Source organism: Gadus morhua, chromosome 2 (genome assembly GCF_902167405.1).
Source record: "Gadus morhua chromosome 2, gadMor3.0, whole genome shotgun sequence".
In the NCBI taxonomy this organism is placed as follows: Eukaryota; Metazoa; Chordata; class Actinopteri; order Gadiformes; family Gadidae; genus Gadus; species Gadus morhua.
In genome coordinates this window covers 4,087,287-4,110,685 of record NC_044049.1, presented here as the reverse complement: position 1 = coordinate 4,110,685, position 23,399 = coordinate 4,087,287, and the positions used below count along the sequence as shown (strand labels likewise).

General features: G+C 46.4%; 1 protein-coding gene across 1 annotated transcript in view; it reads left to right on the top strand.

Moving 5' to 3' along the window:
- Positions 1-9,013, top strand: part of grin2aa (glutamate receptor, ionotropic, N-methyl D-aspartate 2A, a) — a 111,160-nt gene extending 102,147 nt beyond the window's left edge. The window contains exons 13-15 of the mRNA XM_030347046.1: positions 536-633; positions 3,292-3,530; positions 6,336-9,013. Coding sequence (XP_030202906.1) covers positions 536-633; positions 3,292-3,530; positions 6,336-8,339 — 2,341 coding nt within the window. The 3' untranslated portion in view covers positions 8,340-9,013. The remainder of the gene's footprint in view (positions 1-535; positions 634-3,291; positions 3,531-6,335) is intronic.
- The last annotated feature ends 14,386 nt before the right edge of the window (positions 9,014-23,399 follow it).

Genomic DNA, 23,399 nt, shown 5'->3' with positions numbered 1-23,399 from the left:
GTGTGTGTGTGTGTGTGTGTGTGTGTGTGTGTGTGTGTGTGTGTGTGTGTGTGTGTGTGTGTGTGTGTGTGTGTGTGTGTGTGTGTGTGCGTGCGTGCGTGCGTGCGTGCGTGCGTGCGTGCGTCAGGCTGTGTGTGTGTGTGTGTGTGTGCATCAGGCTGTGTGTGTGTGTGGGTGCGTGCCTGCGCCAGGCTGTGTGTGTGTGTGTATGTGTGCATCAGCCTGTGTGTGTGTGTGTGTCCCAACTCACGTACCCAACAACACTTATTGTGGCAAAACCTTTTGTTAACACACACACACCTCTGAGAGTGAGCTCCCGCTGAGTGTGCCTGGAGGCCGCCCTCCCTAATACTGTGTGCCGAGTTTGAAACCCTCATGATGATTCACCTGCGATTTTCTGCTTATTTTGTTTGTGTGTGTTTGTGTTGGTGTGTGTTTCTGGTTTGGGTCTTCTCTATCTGTGTGTGTCCACATGTGTGCTGGGTGTGTGTGTGTGTGTGTGTGTGTTTGCATTTATGTTGACCCTCGTGTGCAGGTATATCTTTGCTACCACCGGCTACGGCATTGCTCTGCAGAAAGGCTCGTACTGGAAACGGCAAGTAGACCTCGCCATTCTGGCCATTATTGGAGACGGTGAGTGAAAACATGCACACACATACGCACATGCACACGCACTGCAGCGCATACACACAAACACAGACTTAAACACAAATAAGCCACCAGTAGCGTGTGGTTGTTTGCTGATAACACAAAGGAAATAGGGTGAATTATAAATAGTCCTTTGATCTTCCTCTCAACACAGAAGGCTGATTCAAACACAGGCCACAGTGTGTTATTCTAATATATTCCTCTCTTTCCCTAGCCCAAGCTTTGTGTGTATGTGTGTGTTTGTATGTGTGTGTGTGTGTGTGTGTGTGTGTGTGTGTCTGTGTGTCTGTGTGCATGCATGCGTGTTAAAAACATACTTAATACAGAAGACGCAGCAGTCCTTAAATAAACTATTTCCTCCCACATGAAAATATAGGCAGAGCGACAGAGGAATAGAGACAGAGGAAGAGGCAGAGAGAGCCTGTGAGAGGAGGGGGCAGACAGAGACAGGAAGAGGCAGTGAGAGACAAAGAGAGCGAGTCCAGCTTTTAGTGATTGACTCATTTGCATGTTATACTCCTAAGCATTAAGCCTTATTCAGAGCCACTCACATTAAGAGAAGCGGCTTGATTAAATGAACATTGGTGTCACGATCATCCGTCTTGAATGAGTCCTATCAGTCTCTTTGGCCGCCTTGCTCCGTCACGCTAATCTACTTCTCATTATTTTTGGTTAATTCTTTCTTCTGAGGTTTTGAAGGCGGCAGCTATTTATGGTCTGCCCCATTAATATTCCTGGCTAATGAAGGCAGGCTTCCCACCAAAGCCCTCGCAAAACTACAAGTCTATATTTGGTCGTCTAAGCATTTGTCTTGTTAGTCTTGACTCTTGACTCTCTTGTAAGAGTTACTTCCCTGTTAAGATCAATATAATTCTATATTGTGCACCTTAGTCTCTGTGTGTATGCGTGTAAGGGTGTGTGTGTGTGTGTGTGTGTGTTTGTGTTGGTGAGTGTGTGTGTGTGGAACAGAGAAATGAATAATCCAACAAAGGAAACGGGTGAGATAGTATGTACATAGCTAAATAGAAAAAGAAAATGAAAGGGAAAGATGGTCAGGTGAATGAGAGAGAGAGAGAGAGAGAGAGAGAGAGAGAGAGAGAGAGAGAGAGAGAGAGAGAGAGAGAGAGAGAGAGAGAGAGAGAGAGAGAGAGAGCGTGAGAGCGTGAGAGAGAGAGGGGGAGAGGGGGAGAGGGAGAGAGAGAGAGAAAGAGAGAGAGAGGGAGAGAGGGAGAGAGGGAGAGAGAGAGAGAGAGAGAGAGAGAGAGAGAGAGAGAGGGGGGAGCCCTTGATCAATTGACAGTGACTCAGTGTGTCGGCAGATGCTGCTTGATCAGACTCACCGGGGGGGGGGGGGGGGGGCGTGGGGGGGGGCATATGGCCTCAGCAGACGAGCAAAGACACCCCTTAGAGGAAGAGAGAGAGGAGGAGAGGAAGGGGAAGAGGCTGCGCTTCAAAGGTGAAGAAATGCACGATAGACAGGGTGACAGAGTTAAGCAGCGCTGATATGGCCCACACACGCACACACACACACACGCTCGTGCACACGCACACACACACACACACACACACACACACACACACACACACACACACACACACACACACACACACACACACACACACACACACACACACACACACACACACAACCTAGCTGTAAACACACTGCGGGCAACTTGACTGCCACCAAATCTGTTTGTTGTTTAAACCAGCCCTCAATTTTAATGTCGTACAATTAAATCATCCAATAAACATAATAGTCACATAAATCTTCCGATCATGTGGTAGGATACCAATGCGGTCAAACCATTTCTGTCTTCCGCGGGGACACTTCAGCGTGAAGGTCCGGCTTCGGTTCTGAGACGCAGTGGCTCTCCACGACGTCCGCCCACTGAAGCCAGCATTGGGCTCGGTGGAAACGTCGCCGCTCGTTGGACGAGCTCACGCTGCCGCGGTTTTTTCGTCCAATCGAAAATCCCGAATCAAAGCAACGTCGAATCAAAGCAAAAGTCACAACGAATTGCTGCTAGAAGCTTTCATGCTCTTCTACAGAAGAGCTTTACTATCCGGCCTTCCTTTGATTCCACTGGGGAATAGCAACGCTGTATGGTGCCTTATCTCAATGATGGAGGGAACAGGAGGTTTCGTCCTATCTGTGGATCCCCCCTAATCAACCACCAGATGACCCAAGGCCTCCGGGCAAATACCCAAATGTATTCGCCCAGAGGCCAGCCTAGTGAGGCCGTGCCTAGGCTGGCCCAAACATGATCAGCTGAACGTCACACAGACGTAGGAACCAGAAGCATTAGACTGGACGTGGACGGGGAGAGAGACCCAGGCCGACGTGGGCCTGGGTCTCCCTCCCTCCCGTCCCCCTCTTGCACCAGGGTACTAGATCCTGCGTGTGTCCTATCAGGGAGGCGCGAACGCTGAATACACTGATGGATACCGAACACAGCTACAGAGTAATGAATCACGGGTTCTCTTAGTCCGATCCCGCCGTAAAACCCTGAAGCACCATCCCCAGCACAAGCTCTCCACCCACCACCCTCCCCCCACACACACACACACACACACACACACACACACACACACACACACACCTCCCCAACACCCGCACTCTGTGTCCTCTGCCCCGCCCAGGTGAGATGGAGGAGCTGGAGGCCCAGTGGCTGACGGGGATCTGTCACAACGAGAAGAATGAGGTCATGTCCAGCCAGCTGGACGTGGACAACATGGCGGGGGTCTTCTACATGCTGGCCACCGCCATGGGCCTCTCCCTCATCACGTTTGTGTCCGAGCACCTCTTCTACTGGAGACTCCGCTACTGCTTCACAGGCGTGTGCACGGGCACGCCCGGGCTGCTCTTCTCCATCAGCAGGGTAAGAGGACCTTCATGAGGCCCATGTTGTTCATCATCATGTGTATTCAACACAATAAGATAATGTGTTTTCAAAACAATATGGTAACTTGTATTCAACACAATGTGATGATGTGCATTCAATACAATGTGATAATGTGTGTTCAACAAAATATCTTGATGTATATTCAACACAATCTTAGATTCACATGCTGTTCCCCATCAGCCAAGTAAGAGGACGTTCTTAATGCTTAATTTATCAAAATATTCATTTATTACAATAGAAGCTGCACATGCTGTTCCCCATCATTAGGGTTAGAAGACATTCATAATGTGAATATTATTCATCATAATATGTCTTAATAACTATAGAAGCTACGCCTGCTCTTCCTCATCATCAGGGTAATAGACAATATTAGGCACGATATTAATATTAATAATAACAAATGTCTTGTAGGCGAACACTACTTAATACAGTATTTTAATTTAATTCATGTTTTAATCATTTGCATTAAGAAGAGTCCCACACTCTATTGAATGTCAATGAAAACTGCAGTGCATCATGGGAGATAGCAGGGAAATATGTATGCATCAGTTGTACACTTTTTTTACTTTATATTCATTCTGGGTAGTAAGTACTGCACTATGTAGGGAGCCAGATTTGTACACACGCTCTTCAGAGAACAGAGCCAAAATGTTGACAACCTAGGTAGTCTACTACAGTATATAGGGCACGAGTTGACCAAGTGGAGCAGAGTGATAGCGTTCTATAAGGTGGAGGATATGCAATCTGAGTGTGCTTGGCATGCATTCTGAGATTGTGGTTTAATTGTGTGCGAGTGTTCATGTCCGAAGCCAGAGTGTACACACAGCAGCCGTTGGAATTGCATTGCAGGACAAATGGGGTTGCATAATTGGGGTCAAGCAAATCCGACAGTGTTTTTCTGCAGTGTGATGGGCCGCGCACGTGCTTACACAACACATACAACACACGTGCACTTTTAATGAGATACAGTGAGCGCTAAACTAAGGAATCCAGAAGGTCAGACTTGTTTTTAATTGAATAGACGGAGCATGGAGGTGATCACATAGAAGCAGAGATACTGCAGAGGCAAAAGAGAGAGAGAGAGGGAGCATGAGAGAGAGTGAGCATGAGAGAGGGAGAGAGAGAGAAAGACGGAGAGAGAGAGACAGAGTGAGCATGAGAGAGAGAGAGAGAGAGAGAGAGAGAGAGAGAGAGAGAGAGACGGAGAGAGAGAGATGGAGAGAGAGATAGAAGACTTAGTGGGTTGGAAGAGTTTGTCTGGGGGGAATATTTGCTCCAATGGTAGATCACGATGCAGCCTAAATATCAGTGAAAATAGATGTCTATTTGTAGTCTTTGTTTTTTTCTCGGGGGGGAAGGGGAGGCTGAGATCACGTCTATTCTCTCTCGTTGTGCTGAGAGAGAAAAAATCTTCTTCATGGCCCCGGCTGAGAGCTGAAGGCATGGACGTGCATCCCTAAATGCACTGCAGTGTTTCTGCAGTGTCCTGGGGAGGGTGCTTCAACACAGTGTGTGTGTGTGTGTGTGGGGGGGGGGGGGGCTAACACAGATAGGGGGGGGGAGGCATTAACACATTGAGGATGGGAGCCTTAACACAGTGAGGAGGCTGCCTTAAAGGAAACTTCTGGATTTTAAACCCAAACACTATTTTCCAAAAATGTTGGATCTCGGGGAGTAATGCGCAAAACAGTGTTTGAAATTGGTCTTGTATCGAGACTCTGTAATCTGCGGAAACGGACTAGATGTAATCCTTTGTGGCAATGGCGCCAGATCAGTTTAGGGCCTCTCCAACGGCTTGCTTTTGCCACTGACCGGGTTCGATGTTATTATATCATTATGGTAAGGATCCCTACAGAGAAATAAAAGGTCTTCTCTACGGTTGCTTCATCACGGTATGTTTTTTTTTGTTTGTGACCAGGTCGCGCAGAATGGGGGGTTAGAGGAAGACAAGACATTGTTCGAACAATAGGGAAATATCAATGGGATTGAGATTGACGATGAGATTTCTTGAGCGAGACTTGGTTGGGGGTTTGACGAATCCATTCAGTTCTAAAACTTTTTGAACCCAAGAAGGAGAGTGTACAGATAGATTATATGAATGGGCTTTTTGCTTTACTTCAGAACTAGGATTTTTCTTAGTTATAGCAAGGCGATCAAATATTCATATATTGATATATTGAGGCCCATGAACGAGATACAGAAGAGGGAGGGAGTTGTCTTTGCGGGCTTTGCACGTTTGGATAATTGCTTTCCCTAACGATTTTCTAAGTCTGAGACTTAATGCTAGTTAACCAGAATTTCCAATCATCAAAATAACCTAAAATGGTACGTTTAGTTAGAAAATGCTGTTTCCCCAAAGCGTACATTTCTGCGAGTACCGTCTAAATTGCATGTAAGATGTGGAACAAAGCGACTTACAGAATAAATGTGTTTCAAGTGAAAATTTCTCCCCAGCTGGGAATAAAGAATAATGTACCATGGGCTCAATTGTGCATTTAATATTCTAATGGATAAAGTTGATGATAAAATCACAGTTGGGTCAGATTAATATGATTTGCTGAGTCAGTACTGCTTCAATAACAGTCAAAGCACTTTATTGGTTTAACGTACAGAGCTTGAATCGACTCTGCAAGAGCAGGGTTTGAAGCTAAGTAATCATTTTCCCATTTGCCTTTCTCCATTCCTCATCCCACCATCTTCATCTGTTTTTTATTTGGTATTCAATCCCTTCTCTACCCTTCCATCGGCCATCCCACTCCCCGTCCATCCGTCCCCGTACAGGGCATCTGGAGCTGTATCCACGGTGTCCACATCGACATGAAGAAGAAGACAGACCTGGACTTCAGCCCGCAAGCCAACATGCTGAAGCTCATCAAGTCGGCCAAGCAGATGACCAACATGTCCAACCTGGGCAGCTCGCGCATGAACTCGCCCAAGCGGGAGTTCATGCACTCGGCGGGCCCCATGATCATGGACATGATGGCGGAGAAGGGCAACTTCATCTACGCCGACAACCGCAGCTACGCGCCCAAAGACGTGATCTACGGCGACACGGGGGACCTGCAGTCCTACCTCACCAACCGCCACAAGGACCACCTCAACAACTACATCTTCCAGGGGGGCCAGCACCCGCTGACCCTGAACGACGCCAACCCCAACTCGGTGGAGGTGGCGGTGAGCGCCGACGCCGCCCAGACCAACGCCAAGCCCCCCCGGACCCTCTGGAAGAAGTCGGTGGACACGCTGCGCACGGGGCCGCCGGGCGCCGCGCCCATGCCCGACATGCTGATGCCCGACCCGCGCATGTCCATGAAGACCCAGCGGTACCTCCCCGAGGACGCCGCCCACTCTGACATCTCGGACTGCTCCAGCCGCGCGGCCTCCTACAAGGACCCAGATAACAACAAGCACCTCAAGTCCAAGGACAACTTAAAAAAAAGATCGGTGACGTCGAAATACCCCAGGGACTGCAGCGAGGTGGAGCTGTCCTACTTAAAGACTAAGCAGGTCGGCCCCATCCAGGCCGGCAGAGGAGGAGGGGGAGTGGGAGGAGAGAAAATATACACCATCGACTCAGACCGGGAACTCAGTCTGCACTCGGATCCCCTTCACTACCGGGAGAGCCGAGGCCTGGCCGCCGACGACCTGGACTACCCGGAGATGTACTCGGACCACAACGACAACTACAGGAAGTGCGACCAGCCCATCATACACCTCAACTCCTCCCCCATGCACCACACAGACTCCGACCTCCTCCCCGACAACGCCTACCCCAAACACTACAACATGAAAGAGAAAAACCTCCCTCTGTCCCCGCACGAGTCCAACGACCGCTACAAACAGACCCACTGTCGTTCCTGCTTGTCCAAAGTCACCCCTGGCTACCCGGGCGGGCCGACCTACACCCCCGCCGCCTCCACCTCCGCCGCCGCCGCCGCCAACACGCGCTCCCCGTACAACCGCTGCGAGGCCTGCCTGCACACGGCCAACCTCTACGACATCAGCGAGGACCAGCTGCTGGCCGACGCCCTCCTCAACCCCAGCATGCACCATCAGCAGCAGCAGCAGCAGCAGCAGCAGCTGCAGCAGCAGCCCCTCGACGAGATGTTCGGGCTGTACTGGCCGCAGACGGACGGGCCGCACGTGCAGAAGCGGAACCGGCTGAGGCTGAGCCGCCAGCACTCCTTCGACAACATCATGCTGGAGAAGCCCAAGGACTCGGACCAGGGGCGCCCGGCGCGCAGTGTGAGCCTGAAGGAGAAGGATCGCTTCCTGGACTCGGTGTCCGACACGCCCTACGCCAACCTCTTCAGCATGCGCCCGTACTCCGGCCGGCTGTTCGGCACCGGCTCCAAGTCCATGATGTTCAACCACAACCTGGAGGAGAGCAAGAGGAGCAAGTCCCTTTACCCGGAGCACGGCTCGGACAACCCTTTCATGAGCCACTCCCTGCGGGAGGACCCGAGCAGCAGACTGATCCACGGCCGCAGCTCATCTGATATTTACAAACAGCTGGCCGCCTCCTCGTCGGTCCAGGCCCTGGGCGTGGCGCCGCTCAAAACGCGCAACGACGCGAACAATCTGCGCTCCTCCGTCAAGTCCACGACCTCATACTGCTCACGAGACGGACGGATAGCCAACGACATGTACAATGCAGAGCATGCAATGCCTTATTCTGCCACAAAGACTGGCGCTTACCCGGCAACGCGAGGCGTCCTAAACTCAGCCCAGTTCAGTAATAGACGGGTCTATAAGAAAATCCCCAGTCTGGAGTCAGACGTTTAGTCGAGATGAAAAGAAAAAAAAAGGAAAAAATGTTTGATCTCCTCCTACTTACTCTTCTCTGGGTTTGTATTATAGTTTATCTTATCCACTTAGGGTCGCAATAGCCACACAACTTTTTTTGTCCCTTCTTCTCTTCGAACAACCTAATCTGAAAGAACTACAACACTTCTACTATTGCTACGTCTAAAACTACAAATACTCCTCTCTTTGCAGACGATATCATGGTTTTCGTTCATACTCTCATAATATCAAACGAGTGGGCTGCATGGCTGGCACTCTTACATTAGGTTTCCTGGTAGGATTGAGAAGCGATCGGAGCGCTAGAGCATCAGCCTAGCTCTTTCATAACGTGAGGGACAACGAAATGCATCGTCCCCTGAAAGGCACAGAGAAGGCTTACTGAGTGTAAATATATATATATGTAAATATATATATATATATAAATACTGCCAGAGGAGATGGAAACTAAAATGTGTTGTTGCCAGAGATCCCAAAGGAAGTAGTCAAAGCAGGCTTGTGAGGTAACGAGGGAGGCGTGTGTACGAGTTCTCAGAGAGTCCTACACACAGGGGGTAGGGGTTTTGAACGACCTCTCTCTCTCTCTCACGCGCCTAGGCCCCCCCCAGTTGCCTCGCAGGCCAGGGCGGGGAAGAAGAGCTGACAGGGGGGGGGGGGGGGGGGTGTTGGTTGAGGGGGACGACGACAGATGGGTGTGTTTGATGTCTCGGCCAGACACGACCTCCCGGGAGGGTTAGGGGCGTCATGGCCAGCTACACCAGACAGCCTGCCTCGTGTTACCCTGACAAATACGGCCACAGGATCTCCTGGCAGTAGAAGAGAAGTGTGTGTGTGTGGGGTGGGGGGGGGGGGGGTATGGGGTAGGGGAGTGGTTGGGAGGGAGGTGGGTTGTGGGAGACACTCGAGAGAGAATGAGGTGACATCACAGTGTGTTTTTTGCACCTGTGTGGACCCAAGAAGTGGACAGGAGGAGTGTGTTTTGTAGGTGCTATATAATAATGAACCATGTTTACAGACAGACGGATAGAAGAACAGGGGGACAACATGGCTGATGTTAGCGAACGTTTAGGGACAACACAGGAACACCTAAAGGGGATCGATGGGCATTTCATCTGTGGCTTTGCACATAGAAATATAATAGCAAAGTATTGCTTTTTTATTCTATTAATGTATACTATTAATTAGGGACTCTGGCATTCAGATTCTCCTATTTAGGGATTTTAGTGTTTGCTTATTTGGTAGCAAAATAATCATTAGTTTAAAAAAAAAGTTTTCCCACATTTGCTTTTGAAAAGCATAGGTTTCTAAAAAGATACAGTCAACAGTAGTAGGTTATTTTGCATGTGTTGAACTTTTTTTGGTAAAGAAAACGCACCCCGTGTACTCACACAATCGAACACAAATACGCACACACACACACACAAACAGAGGCACTTCAACAAACACACACACTCTCATGGAAACATTTCACATGTTAAAGAAAAGGGACTACTTTTTTTTCGTGGATGGATACCCCCCCCCGTGTAACGGATAAACAGAGTGAGCCCCCCAGGGGCGGTTGGCCTGCTCCCTGAGCGTAGTGATACCACATGTCTCCACTCGGCTGCTAGGGAAGACGGAGCGAGGGCTCACGTTGAGAAAGAGTGCCAAATGAGATGGAGGCGAAGCCAAGAGGATGGCATGGCTACCGTCCACGTCAGAAGAGAGGAAGGAAACACTTGGGCTATTATGCTGTTTTGGTTTACTTTTTTTTGGTTTGTTGATTTCTCTTTTTCTAACACACTCCCTGCCACTGAGAAAACAAAACAGGGTACTACTGACTAACTGACACTCGCGCAGTTCTTTCCACATTTCTCCCCGTTACCCCTTTTCAACATTATACGCACATTACGCTCGAGTGATGGCTTAGCTGTGTGATGTTTGTTTTGATTTGATTCGATTTTTTTTTATGAATTATGCTGTGCGGTTGATCGGCACAGCACTGAGCAGTGTAATTGTCTACTTTATCGGTTATTATTGTTCAGCGTATGGGATGTGGGACGGCCCCGAAAAAGCACCGAGCCAGGTATCTACCGACTGGTTTTTCGACGGATCCCTTGTTTACCTTCCGGACTGGTTTACTATTGGCTGGCGGAGGAAGGGTGGGCGTGTAGAGGTGTGTTAGGAGGAGGGGGGCGGGGACTCCGTCGCTGTACGTGCTCACTCATCGGCCCATCTTGTGTTCATCTCCGTGCGCTGTGTGCGATCTGTGTGTGCACTGCAGACCTTGGCTAAGATTCCTTTTGTTTAGGAACCTTCCGGTTACCTCTCCTGTACGTCGGCTTTTCCTTGTCCACTGAACCAAATAGACTTGCACATGAATCTGTGTCCACATGCATAAAACACGCACACACACACACACACACACACACAGTTAGACAGGGCACACACACACACACACACACACACGCCAAAAGCATGCGTTTTCATAGAATATACTGTACAGTCAAACAAAAAAGAACATTGTATAATTGTGTTGACTGACACAGTACATGATGATTTGTTGGTAGGTTAATCGATTGGTTCGCCAAAGCCAAATTGTAACAAATCAAATACCTCAGGCTGGTTTGGGGGGCGCTCTGATCGTAGCTCCTCAACACACACACACACACACACATGGCGGGATCTTCTGCTGGGGGCTGGCGGGTTATATATATACATAGAAAAAAAAGTAAAATGTTAAAATAAAAAGGTGGCAGCCACCTCAGAGCGGTGAAAATCCTTCTCCCTGTTCGATGTTTACCAAGGTCCAAGGTCTTCCAGTGCAGTTCTCTGCCCAAGCTCAATGCAACACAGGTGTAAGACAAAGGACGTATGCCGCCATTACGGCATGGAAGCGTAAGATGGGTACTCTAAAATGATTACATCTCTCTCGCTCTCTTCGTCTCTCTCTCTTCGTCTCTCTCTCTCTCTCTCTCTCTCTCTCTCTCTCTCTCTCTCTCTCTTCCTCTCTCTTCCTCTCTCTCTCTCTCTCTCTCTCTCTCTCTCTCTCTCTCTCTCTCTCTCTCTCTCTCTCTCTCTCTCTCTCTCTCTCTCTCTCTCTCTTCCTATCTCTCCCTCTCACCATCTAAAGCTCTCCATGTTAGATTTGGCTGGCAGGAACTGGGTTTTGCTCCTGGGTTTTGCTCCTTAGTTCCACTTCAAAATGTCTTCGCCTGGCGTGTCTCTTGCGCATCAAAACCACCACAGTCATATCGGCCTTTTTGTACAGGGGGTGGGGAGGGGGTGTCCCTCTCCGTCCCTGTCCCCCCGGCGATCTCTCTTCAAGCGACTGGAGAGCAACCATTCCGACTTTTATTATTATTATTATTATTGTGTTATTTTTCTGCATATTTATTATGGTTATCATATGTATCTCCACGTGCTGCTTGTTTTGACCTGACAAGTTGGCCATATGCACATGTAAAAAAAAAAAAAATGTATATCTATATATCAAAAAGCACCGGAACAACCCCTTGCATTTTCATTGACTTTCATAATGCTTTGTTATACTCGTTCGACTTTTACAAGACTGCCATATTAACTGACTCTTTTATGTTCACGGTGAAAAGAAGATACACGAGATACAACACACTACACACACGCCTAGTACATACACATCCTCGTTATGACAACCCTGCTCTTTTTAATGGCAAAATGTATTTTAATTAAATTTAATGATTAATAATGAGTAAATGGCATGCAATCATGTAACAAATTTACTGTTTTATGTTTGTCCTTTCTCTCTGTTTTTGGGTTTGTTATTTCTGTTATGATGTTATGATCACTAAATGCGTTGTAACCAGGTGTGAGTATATACATATTGAGAGAAAAAAAAAATCTTCGGAAACATGGTGATGATGATGATGATGATGATGATGATGATGATGATGATGATGCTGTTCTTGGGGGGAGAAGGGTGAGGACTTGACCCGAAAGCGACTCTCTTGACTATCTTGGAGGACGGGCCGCTATCAGGCCAATGGGCTCAGGGCTTGGCTCCTGTAGAGGCGGGACTTCCTCGCCCTTCCTCCAATGGCAGGTGAGATTCTAGTGTATCACCAGCTCGGCTTCTCTCTCCTCCCTCTCCTACGCCTGTCGTCCAGACTTCAGCTGTAAAGAAGAAACGCGAAAAAACAAGAGCAACCCTCTACTTTTTGAGTCTGCTATCCCTCCAAAGATATGAGACCTCTTTTCTTTATGGTTTGCTGTAAGAATAGAGCTTTTTTTTCTAAAGGGAAAAAAAAACTAAAAACAAAAACGACGTCCTCAAAGACTTTTAAGGAACTATTTTGAATATATTTAGAAACGACACCTGTATACATCGCTTGTAAATTCATACTGGAGTACATGATCATGGAGAATTATAAATGATAAAGAGTAAAAACAATATTTTTTGTGTGAATTTCACAGGAGCTCTTGTGTACATTGGCACTGTTTTTCTCTCTCTGTAGAGCGACTAGAATAAACCTTCACCATTCACAAGGTCTGCTGTTCTGTCCACATTCGCCTTGGATGCACTCCTTTTCAAGTTGAGCGATGGCTTCCTGTTCAATCCTTAAGATTATCATATTAAAAATGCCATATTTGATCCGTTGCAGGTATTTTTGTTGCAGAAACCATTCAATGTGTTCACGTTGCGCCTGCCGTCCTGACCTCCGGCCCGGTCTTACTCTACTCGATGCCGCTGTGGTCCACGTATTACGGGTTTACAATGATACATGAATCTAATAATACAATGGACTCACGTGAAACTATACCTGCCGATCCATAGAAATGGCAACGTAAGCGTGTACATGTGACACAATGTGACCGATACTAACGATGTTCGCGGCCTGTCTATACAACACATCCGAATAAGCAAGATGCAGACTGGAAAAAGGACACAGCCCCTGTCTCCTTTAAGACAGTGAGCCACAGCCAGGTTGGAGATGTCCCATTGGCCACGGGTCAGAAACATATGACTGCATATCACCGTACAACAAGGCTTTGCATATGTTGTATGATCAAAATTAAGTGTAATCTTACACTGGATCATTTCTAACGATATCTCTCTGTGATACAAAGCTACAGGTTTTGGTCAAAGGTGGAATTCAACAACATCTGTTACCATAACACAATAACACAAAATCAGAGCAGGTAATCAAATGCCAGAAAGGGTATAAGTAAGTATCATTCTTCATAGCCTAAATGCTAATGTCTAATTTGCATGAATTATATCTTCGTTAAAAAGGTTGAATGATAATTAAGTCTGCTTTGGCTCCTTGAGTACAACTCCAACTAATTTAACATTATATTGCTCCGCTGACTGAAAATGTTTCAGACCCCTGCCCTAGGTCATGCTCCTCTAAAGGACCTTTCACATGAGGGGGGGATATTACATTCAAATTCATAACCCTCCCCTCCACTCATCAATCAAATTTCCCTGAACAGGTACCGATGAGTAATTTGTTGTAAAGTAACAGGAAATCATTGCATCGGGTTAAAAGTTTTGGGTGAAAGTGAAACAGGGTGAATGTGATATACTTCAAAGTGAGAAGAGGCAAAGTAGGTTTAACCCCAAGATATTCAAGGGTTGAAAAAGGGTTGAAGAACCAAAATATAGCCATGTAACACATCTGACGAAATGTATCCATAATTATTGGCACAGAACATACGCCAATGGTGCAAAACAAATATTAACACTAATGTTGACTTTGCATTAAACATAGTAACTGGGTATTTACAATTTTGACACCCAAATGTTTTTCATTGTCATCTTTATATAATCGGCAATGAAAATATGCTGCTTCATCCACAATGTCCTAGAAAAGAGGCCCTGATTGTCCCTACATGTAAGGAAGGAATGCCAGACAGACATAAACATTGTATTTTACTCCCACGTCAAAGGTATTCACAATGGTTTGGAGAGGCGTCTGCTCATATGCAGTCACTGGAGACAGGCTGGTTATCTGGGAAGCAGTGTAAGGGCCTTGTGATTCTATAACTCAGCCTTGCATTGGCCGAGCAGAAAGATTACCAGAGCCTAGTGCTTCGATGGAAATGTCAGCAGTGAACTGCGGTTAGAAATCGGTGTCTCGTGCTACACATTGATCGTACAACATTGTGTGTATGTGTGTGTGCGTGTGCGTGTGTGTGTGCATTTGTGTGTGCATGTGTGTGTGTGCAGCAAAAAGCACATTGAGAAGCCTTTTGGGTTCTGAATGCATTAACCATCTGCCACTATTCTGCTCGCCTTGCACCTACAGTATCTCCCTGCTGTCTCTCCACACTATATGTGCCTACTTATTCCATCAGTTTGAGTTGATTTTAGATGTTTTATTATTTCTCCCGCCAATGCCATTTGCTCTCCATGTACCTCTGTTTTACCAACTGAACTTACTTTCTATGTTGTCGCATTTGACCTTGTTTGTTATTGTGTTCTCCATTAACACTATTTCCCATACATATGTCCTTCTGGACTCTGTATTCACTGAAATATTGACATTTACTAAATACATTAGGGCTAGTTCTACGTCTCTTTTCAGGATGTATTCAGGATTCAGGGTACTGTGTAGCTACCTAGCCTGCGGCCTGTATTCAGGATTCAGGGTACTGTGTAGCTACCTAGCCTGCGGCCTGTATTCAGGATTCAGGGTACTGTGTAGCTACCTAGCCTGCCTCTGTATTAAGGATTCAGGATACTATGTAGCTCCCTAGCCTGCGGTCTGTATTAAGGATTCAGGATACTGTGTAGCTACCTAGCCTGCCGTCTGTATTAAGGATTCAGGATACTATGTAGCTTCCTAGCCTGCTGTCTGTATTAAGGATTCAGGGTACTATGTAGCTACCTAGCCTGCCGTCTATATTAAGGATTCAGGGTACTATGGCAATTTAACCTGCAGTCTTCCTATGGCGCTCTCTAAAGGGAAGACCTGCAAGCATCAGTTATCAACAAGCCCCTACTCACTCACTTTCAATCATAAGTGATGACATCTTTTTTGTACATTGTTTCCAATGTACAGTATTTTCTTTGAGCCCTGGGTGGAGGAACACGTTCAGTATGGATTCTGAACATCCAAGTTGGTTGATTACAAGAGTGGACCATCAGTTATCTCTAAATTGCTAGTAGTGTTTTAGAATTATATGAATTCACTTGGGGATGTTCTGTAGTCCTGCAGGCTTAAACGCTTTTCTCCTCTGGTGATCTGGAAGTATTCCTGATGAGGAATGAACTTATGAGTTCTTATTCCAGCAACTGCAAGCACTTTGACAATGGCTGTTTTGCCAACTGACAAAACACATCCCCAATAGCAGGCGGAGCCCATCTTTAAATAGACGCGATCCCCATCATAGACCACACAAAAACAACACAAATAAATAAAATACAAAGATCCACAATTAGATTAAAAAAAAACTCAAATCTGTAACTAAAGGTCAAATGTTCGAGCACCCATCGCTGGCGAGGACAACACAGACTGACGTATGGTGCGTAATCACCGGCTACTCTGCAGTTCTGTATCAACGCCTCCGCCCAAGAAGCCCGCAGGCCCATGTTTCTCGGAGGAAGAGCCGTTACATTAAAACAAGCAGACAATCTCAGACAATACTGTAGGCGCTGCATACAGAGAGGACGTGTGCGCCCTCACGCACACACATGCACACACGCACACTCAAAAACACAGGCACGTGCCTCCCAGACGCAGGGTTTCGACGAGGCCCCCTCGAAGGTGAGTTTGCCCACCGGCTTCGGCCCAACAGTGATTGACGGCTGGTGTAATGGTATCTGATGATTGGGGAATTGACCACGCTCTTCTTAGGGGCCGTATTCCAGAGCGGTAATCCCCTCCCAGGGCCGCGACCTCCCCGCCCGTAGGCTTCCTCCTACGCTGCTCTTTTATCGGGCCGGTCGGTCCCTTGACTTGTGATTCTCTAGCTTTGATAGCTGATGTTTCACTGTGAGGCCACCGAAGGCAGAGTAGCAAAAAGTCTTGTTTCTCCCCCTTTAAAGTCGACACACGTGGGTCACGGCCTCGTGAGGCCGTCTAGATATATTAAAGTTTGCGTTCCTCAATAGTCAGTCGGCCGTGGCCAATGCAGGGATTTATTTCTACATATGACCACAGTCTTCAATTCAATTCAATATTATTTGTATAGCCCTTGATTACAGATACAGTCTCAAAGGGCTTAACAGGCAATATATTTACAATATGAGTCTTACGTTGGTCAAGAAATTTCAGCCAATCAGAGGGATGCTGTTGCTCTCATCGCTCTTGGCCGATGGGCAGTGAGGCAACATCTCTCTGTTATCACGTTGTTATTCATTACCTAGGATCAAACCGTTCTGATTGCTCCATTGATTTTCTACAATTTCCTTATGTGCAGCCATTCTTTCGTAATGCTGGATACTGCGGTGGTCTATTCCTGGTCATGAACTGAACGACCCTCCGCTTATCTGATTGGTCCGATCATTTTTAAACATTTGGGAAAGGCTTTCAACATGCTCAAGGCCGGACTGATCTGAACTGGTGAAATCACGATGGTCTCAGAGGCATACATAGGTCAGAGTTAGTGGCCCCAAAATAGGATAATTCAAATAGTAGTGGGAACATTTTTTGAACCGTTCTGAATGGAGGGAAGGCATGATTTATATTGTGATTCGATACATTTCTGTTGCTGTAACAGGCTGGAGGAGTTTCAATATATGCAATTATTGGATGTAAACATTGCTGTTGTTGTTTGGTCTAATTGTATATATTTCCATGAAATTAGTATTCAGAATTAGCTCATTTTCATAATGACTTCTTAATTCATCTTGACAGCATTATTCATATCCTAATTGTGTATTCTGCTCTGGGCACCTCCCGACTTCCTCGGCAGCACAAGAGCACAAATTCGCTTTTCTTTGATTTGTTAGTAGCTGCTTACACGGCTGAAAGGGCAAATAAGAGAAAGCATTTGGACCAAAGGCAGCAAAGTAAGCACAAAGCAGATGGAACAAAGTTGCCAAACTGCGTTGATGTTTGCCCTGCCTTCTCCACTGGGACTAACTTGTTTAAATGGAGGATTTCGAGTGAAGAGCCCCTCTTTAGGGTAAAAACCCCGCCACTGGGCCTGTGCTAGCTACCGTTCTATCCTCAGGGCCCAAATGGTGGGTTTGCATCGCGTTAGCTTTTTACGAAGAAGAATTGCTGAGGATTATGTCGATGACGTCGCAACTGAAGGGGCCGACCACGCCCACCCCCTAAAAGCGTTCTTTCTGAACTGCGAGCCTAACAAGCAACGTGGCGAGCAGGAGAACAAGCAGGTCTTCATTCTTCGCCATCGTTTCAGCCGGCCAACGGAGGACCCCCTGGATGGAATTCATTTGGTTTGCGCGGGGCTCGTGACTGGCTGAATGGGGAACCCTTTTCCACCCTTCGCCCCTCTGTAGCACTACTGCTTGAGGATAAACAAGAGCGTTGAGCAACCTTCTGAAGAGGAAGCTGATCTATGAAGGGCGACGATATACAAGTGAACGTCATGCGGTGCTGCGAATAGGCAATAAGCACGAGAGAGAGAGCGTGGTGTGTGTGTGTGTGTGTGTGTGTGTGTGTGTGTGTGTGTGTGTGTGTGTGTGTGTGTGTGTGTGTGTGTGTGTGTGTGTGTGTGTGTGTGTGTGTGTGTGTGTGTTTGTGTGTGTCTGGTAGCCTAATAGATAGTGAGCCATGGGGAGATGAAATTGAAATGGAGCTGTCATTGTTGTTAGATCACCATGGGTCTAGTGCCGCAGTCTTTTCTGTGCATGCGTGTGCATTTCTGTGTGCATGTGTATCCTCTGTGTGTGTGTGTGTGCGTGTGCGTGTGTGTGTGTGTGTGTGTTTGCAGTGTGTTAGTGTTTGTATCAGGGCGGGGTGGCAGATCATTGCTCTTGTGCTTCATGGAGAATGAAAGCGTCTATGGATGAGGACACTCATTTAATGCAGTCATCCTCCTTTCTACCACTCAGACCTCCCCCCCCCCCATCCCCACCACACACACACACACAACTTCACCCACCACAACCTCTTTGATTGGCAAACAATCGGCCCACTGAAGCTGCAGCCATGTGTGTGTGTGTGCATGTGTGTGTGTGTGAGTTCTTTTTATATAGATTTTGCTATTCATGGCCATTACAAGCCTCCTATATCCTCTGGGTTATAACTCTTTAAACCTTTTCAACATCTCTCTTTCTCGCTATGCCATCCCCTTCTTCCTCTCTCTGTTTCACCATCTTAATCCACCCTCGGCCTCTCCCTCCCTCCCTCTCCCTCCCTCCCTCTCGCTCTCTCTCTCTCTCTCTCTCTCTCTCTCTCTCTCTCTCTCTCTCTCTCTCTCTCTCCCCCTCTCCCCCCCTCTATCTCTCCCTCCCCCTCTCCGGAGCGTACAGTCATTCCGCCGACCGAACTCCTAATTATTCCGCTGTGCTCGGCGAGCGCCCAGGGAACGGGAAACGAGTGTGATTAGAAGGAAGAACTCAAAGGATCAAAGTGCTGCGCTTTAGCGTCCCCGCTGAACGGCCACCGCGGCTCCCCGACTCGGGAGGAGAAGAGGCTGCTGGGGGACGGGCTGCGGGGGTCACGGGGGGGAGAGGAGAGAGGAGAGGGGAGAGGGGAGGACGGCCTGGTCGGCTGTGGCCGATCACAGCAAACAAAGGAGCAGGAGTGAAATAAAACGTCTGTAAAGACTTTTTAAATAAAGAATATTTGTCCAATGGCTCACCTGCAATAACCAGGCTGCAGAGGCTGCATGCTAATATCCATATAATAAATCTTAATTAATTAGAAAGAAATAGCTAGCATACATAAATAGATATAGACACATATACTCTGCCCAGGCACTCAACAGGGGCTGCCAAGACTTCAGCGTGGAGGCCATGCTAACTGGGTGAGGTCATCAGTGATCGATTATACTCTGTGCAGGTTTGGCAATCAGCCAGCTATTGATTAGACGGCCTCTCCTCAGCCCAAGAAGGAGATGTTACACGGCAATAACCAAAGCACTGACGGATGGGTAGCCAGCCAGTGGCAACGGCAAATGTGTGTATTTCGGACGACATGTATTCTCGTTGAGGAAAGACGAGAATACAGTCATCCAACTTCTTTATATTCCGTAAAGAGCAGTTGTTCGAGGACCAGGAAATTATGATGTGGTTCCTCTCTTATCCTGCATTGTAGCATTATGTACTATTTGTCCCCAGGCCCAAGCACACTGCACCTGTTGAAAGATCCTTTGTCTGTTTGGTGTTAAGTGTGTTGTCTCCAAGGTTAAGTGATATCTCACTGAGCACCCACTTCCAAAATACACAAAAACACACACACACACACACACACACACACACACACACACACACACACACACACACACACACACACACACACACACACACACACACACACAACCCTCCTGTGTTTATTTGCTTCCTCGGGTTCCCGGCCCGAGGTGCAAGAGGGGAGTCCTATGATTGAGGCGTTGTCATCATGAAGACAGTTTTTAGGGACATCAATTAAAATACAGCCGACATTCTCTTTTCACGATGTGTTTATTCACGGCCATGTAAAACAGCTGTGATTGGCCCACAAGTGTCTGTTCCTTCTTGTTCATTTTGAGGGGGGTTATTTAAATAGGCATAAAGGGTCAAAGAGGCAGCAGGCAGATGCGACTAATGACAGATGTAAGTGGATATTTGCCGCAGATTGAGGAAGACAGTCGGGGAACCAAGTGTTATTTTTGCATTTTCTTATGGTCGGTAGATGTTGTGATGCCAGTCTAGGAAAGGTGGGAAGGGAGGACAGATACAGAACAGTGCACTCTCTTTTGGAGTTGAGGGGAGAAAGGAGAGAAGGTGGGGTGAGAGGTTGAGAGCGAAAGGGAGATAAAAATGAGCATGTCGGTTAACTTGTGCCGGAGGTAATTACAGATGGAGAGACAAAGGAACAAGAGGGGCGAGGGAAGATTCATGTCAGGAACATATCGACACCATCACGTAGGGTTTGTGTGAGTGAAAGCTTAGCTAACCGAACAATTTCAAGACAAAAAGACTGAAGGTATTTGTGCAAAATGACGCACTTCACACACCCCATACTCACTCTGCCTAATGAATTGTGTGTGTGTGTGTGTGTGTGTGTGTGTGTGTGTGTGTGTGTGTGTGTGTGTGTGTGTGTGTGTGTGTGTGTGTGGGCGTGTGTGTTTTATGTAATCTGTCTTCTCAATGTCTCTCACTTGAGCATCAGTAATAAATTAAATGGGTTCCTTGGTACCAACTAACAAAACGTGTGTGTGTGCGTGTTTGTTTCATTTCTCGTTATAATAATGCGATGGCAGCCTAATTAAACTCAAGGGAAATCTTGTTGGGAGAATAACCATAAATCTTACCTTGTGAATGGCGTTTGCATAAGCAGAGTGTTGAGCATGTTTGATTTGTTTTTAAATGAAACAAGTCATTAAACGTTTGCAATGTTTCGACTGAACTGGTTTAATGTTCAGTGTTATCTCAGTAGCGCATACCCGTTGTGCATGCACACACACAGTACACACACATACACGTACATGCATAGTTGCACTCACTAAACTCACAGACAAATACAATTACAGAGGGTTATGCTTATCGAAAGTGTTTTTTATTATTATGTATTAAATATAAAAAATATATATAGATATATAACATCTAAAAAAAGTATGCATTAAATTGGTATATTTCATTAAATGTTTTACACACACATACATTTGTGTGTGGAATAATTTATTTATTTAAATGAAAGTGAATAACTGAGCAACCTTTGCTTGGACAAAGGAATGGGTTTACTTTGTTGTATTGTGTCTTTGTATTCTTCCATTTTTCCCTGATCCAATATGTTATATCACCCAAAGGAACAAATTATTGAACGCTCCAAAAGTCATTTGAAGCATTATAATAGTATATAAATGTACTTTTAATGTTCCCGGATTTAGTAAGCCTAGGTCCCAATTCCTCTCCTAGTCAGAACAGATGTAGTCCATGTAGATTGAGTAACTTCTAGATCGGTTCATCCGCAGCTAAACTGGCTGTTCGGACGTGGGTGGAGGGTGCTGTGGTCGCATGTAGTTGAAGTGGAGACAAATGTGTACTGCTTGCTGCTGATTGGCTATGGAGCCGGGAGTGCTCCTCTCTTGCTTTAATAACTTAATATGACTTGGAGCATTAAAGCTGTACAGATTTACATTAACCTATGCACTCATATTGGAAACCTAATCTCACTCCTTCAATCTGCTTCTCCCTCCTGCTCTCCCCTCTCTCTCCCTCCTTTCTCTTTCACTCTCCCTCTCCCTTGCTCTCTCCCCTTCACTCTCCCTCTCTTCGCCCCTTTCTTCACCTCTCTCTCGTGCTCTCTCTCCTTCACTCTCCCTCTCCCTCCTCTCCTTCACTCTCCCTTTCCCTGGCCCTCTCCTCACCTCTCTCTCTCTCTCCCTCCCTCTCCCTCTCCTTCACTCTCCCACCTCCCTGGTTCTCCCCTCACCTCTCTCTCTCTTGCATGCAACGCTCATACATCAGATCGAGTACTACTAGGTTTTCGGCAATGGATCAGAGAAACCATTGTTAAATTGAAATCACAGATTAGGTTTCACACTTTGGTTGTTTTGGCATGTAGAGTAGCAGTAAGAAATTATTAACTTGCACAGCATTTTGCCATTCAAGCAAGGTGTTGTATGGAATAGAAGGATTTTGTTTCAACACAGATTTAACAGACTATACCGTCCGACTGTAAACAGGCAAAATAACAATGAGATAAGAAGATACTATATGAAGCCATATTTGCTTTATATCTAACAGTCATATTGGATAATCTCACTTTTTATTGGAAAACACACTTTGAGAAGACTATAGGAAGTCCAGGGATCCTTATTTTGAAGTGACTAAAGGAAGTCTATAGACTCTTATTTTGAAGGGCCATAGGAAACTGTAATGGTGGTTCAGCACATGTACCTCTGTTGACTTGTTTGTTGTTTTGAAGATGCCTACAGGGATTTACCACTTTACTCTTTACAACTCACCACCGTAGTTTGATTCATTCAACAATTTGAAGCTTTGTTACATGGAAAATATATAGCTTACACAGGTTTGAACTTGAAGAACTTGAAGAACTTTGAACATTTTGAGACTTAAAACTCCTGCTAATGGCCTAGCTATCTCCTGCTCCCTGCTGTCGGCTGAAGCTTCTACCGGCCCGCTTGATTACCACCTACATCACCTGGATCATTAAGGTAAGGGGTTTCTCAAAGGAAAGTTTGGGAAAGATCAAGTGAACAACCTCTATATAATTGAAGTTGTAGAGTAGGGTGATGCTTATCAGGGTTTGAATTAGAGTTCTGAATTGGTTTAGTTGTATTGTTGACATGTTCAATGGAAAATAGTGCTGTGTTCTCGGCTGTGTGTCACACATTACATCCATGACTAAAGATGTGCTGGTCTATCTCTTGATATCCTTTTTACCTGATTTCAAAGATAATCTTGCAGCTGGAGATGCAGAGAGGAGTGTAATAATTGGCATTTAGCGAAGGTCAATTCGTCTTTTTGTACATTTGAAATACACCAAAAGGTAGGTTAAGTGGGATTCGGTCCGAAAAAATCCCTGTTTAAAAACGAGGATGGAATTCATGAAGAATAAATGTGCAGTCAAGCTGTGCACATCATAAAGAAGGCTGAATAAATAAAGATGTGTTGTGTCTTTCCCCTGGAGATGTAGAGAACTGTGTGTGTGTGTGTGTGTGTGTGTGTGTGTGTGTGTGTGTGTGTGTGTGTGTGTGTGTGTGTGTGTGTGTGTGTGTGTGTGTGTGTGTGTGGGAGGCAGGGGTGGAGAAGCCTGTGAGCACAATCAGCTAAACACGCAATGACAGTCTAATTCGTGCTCCTGACATCTGTGTATATGCCTGTGTTCTTGTTCGAAGCAGATTATGAACAAGGGATTGGGGGGGGGGGGACTAAACTACAGATGTGCCTAATCCACATTCCATTAACTCCAAAGGGGTTGTGTTTCTTGAAATCATTAG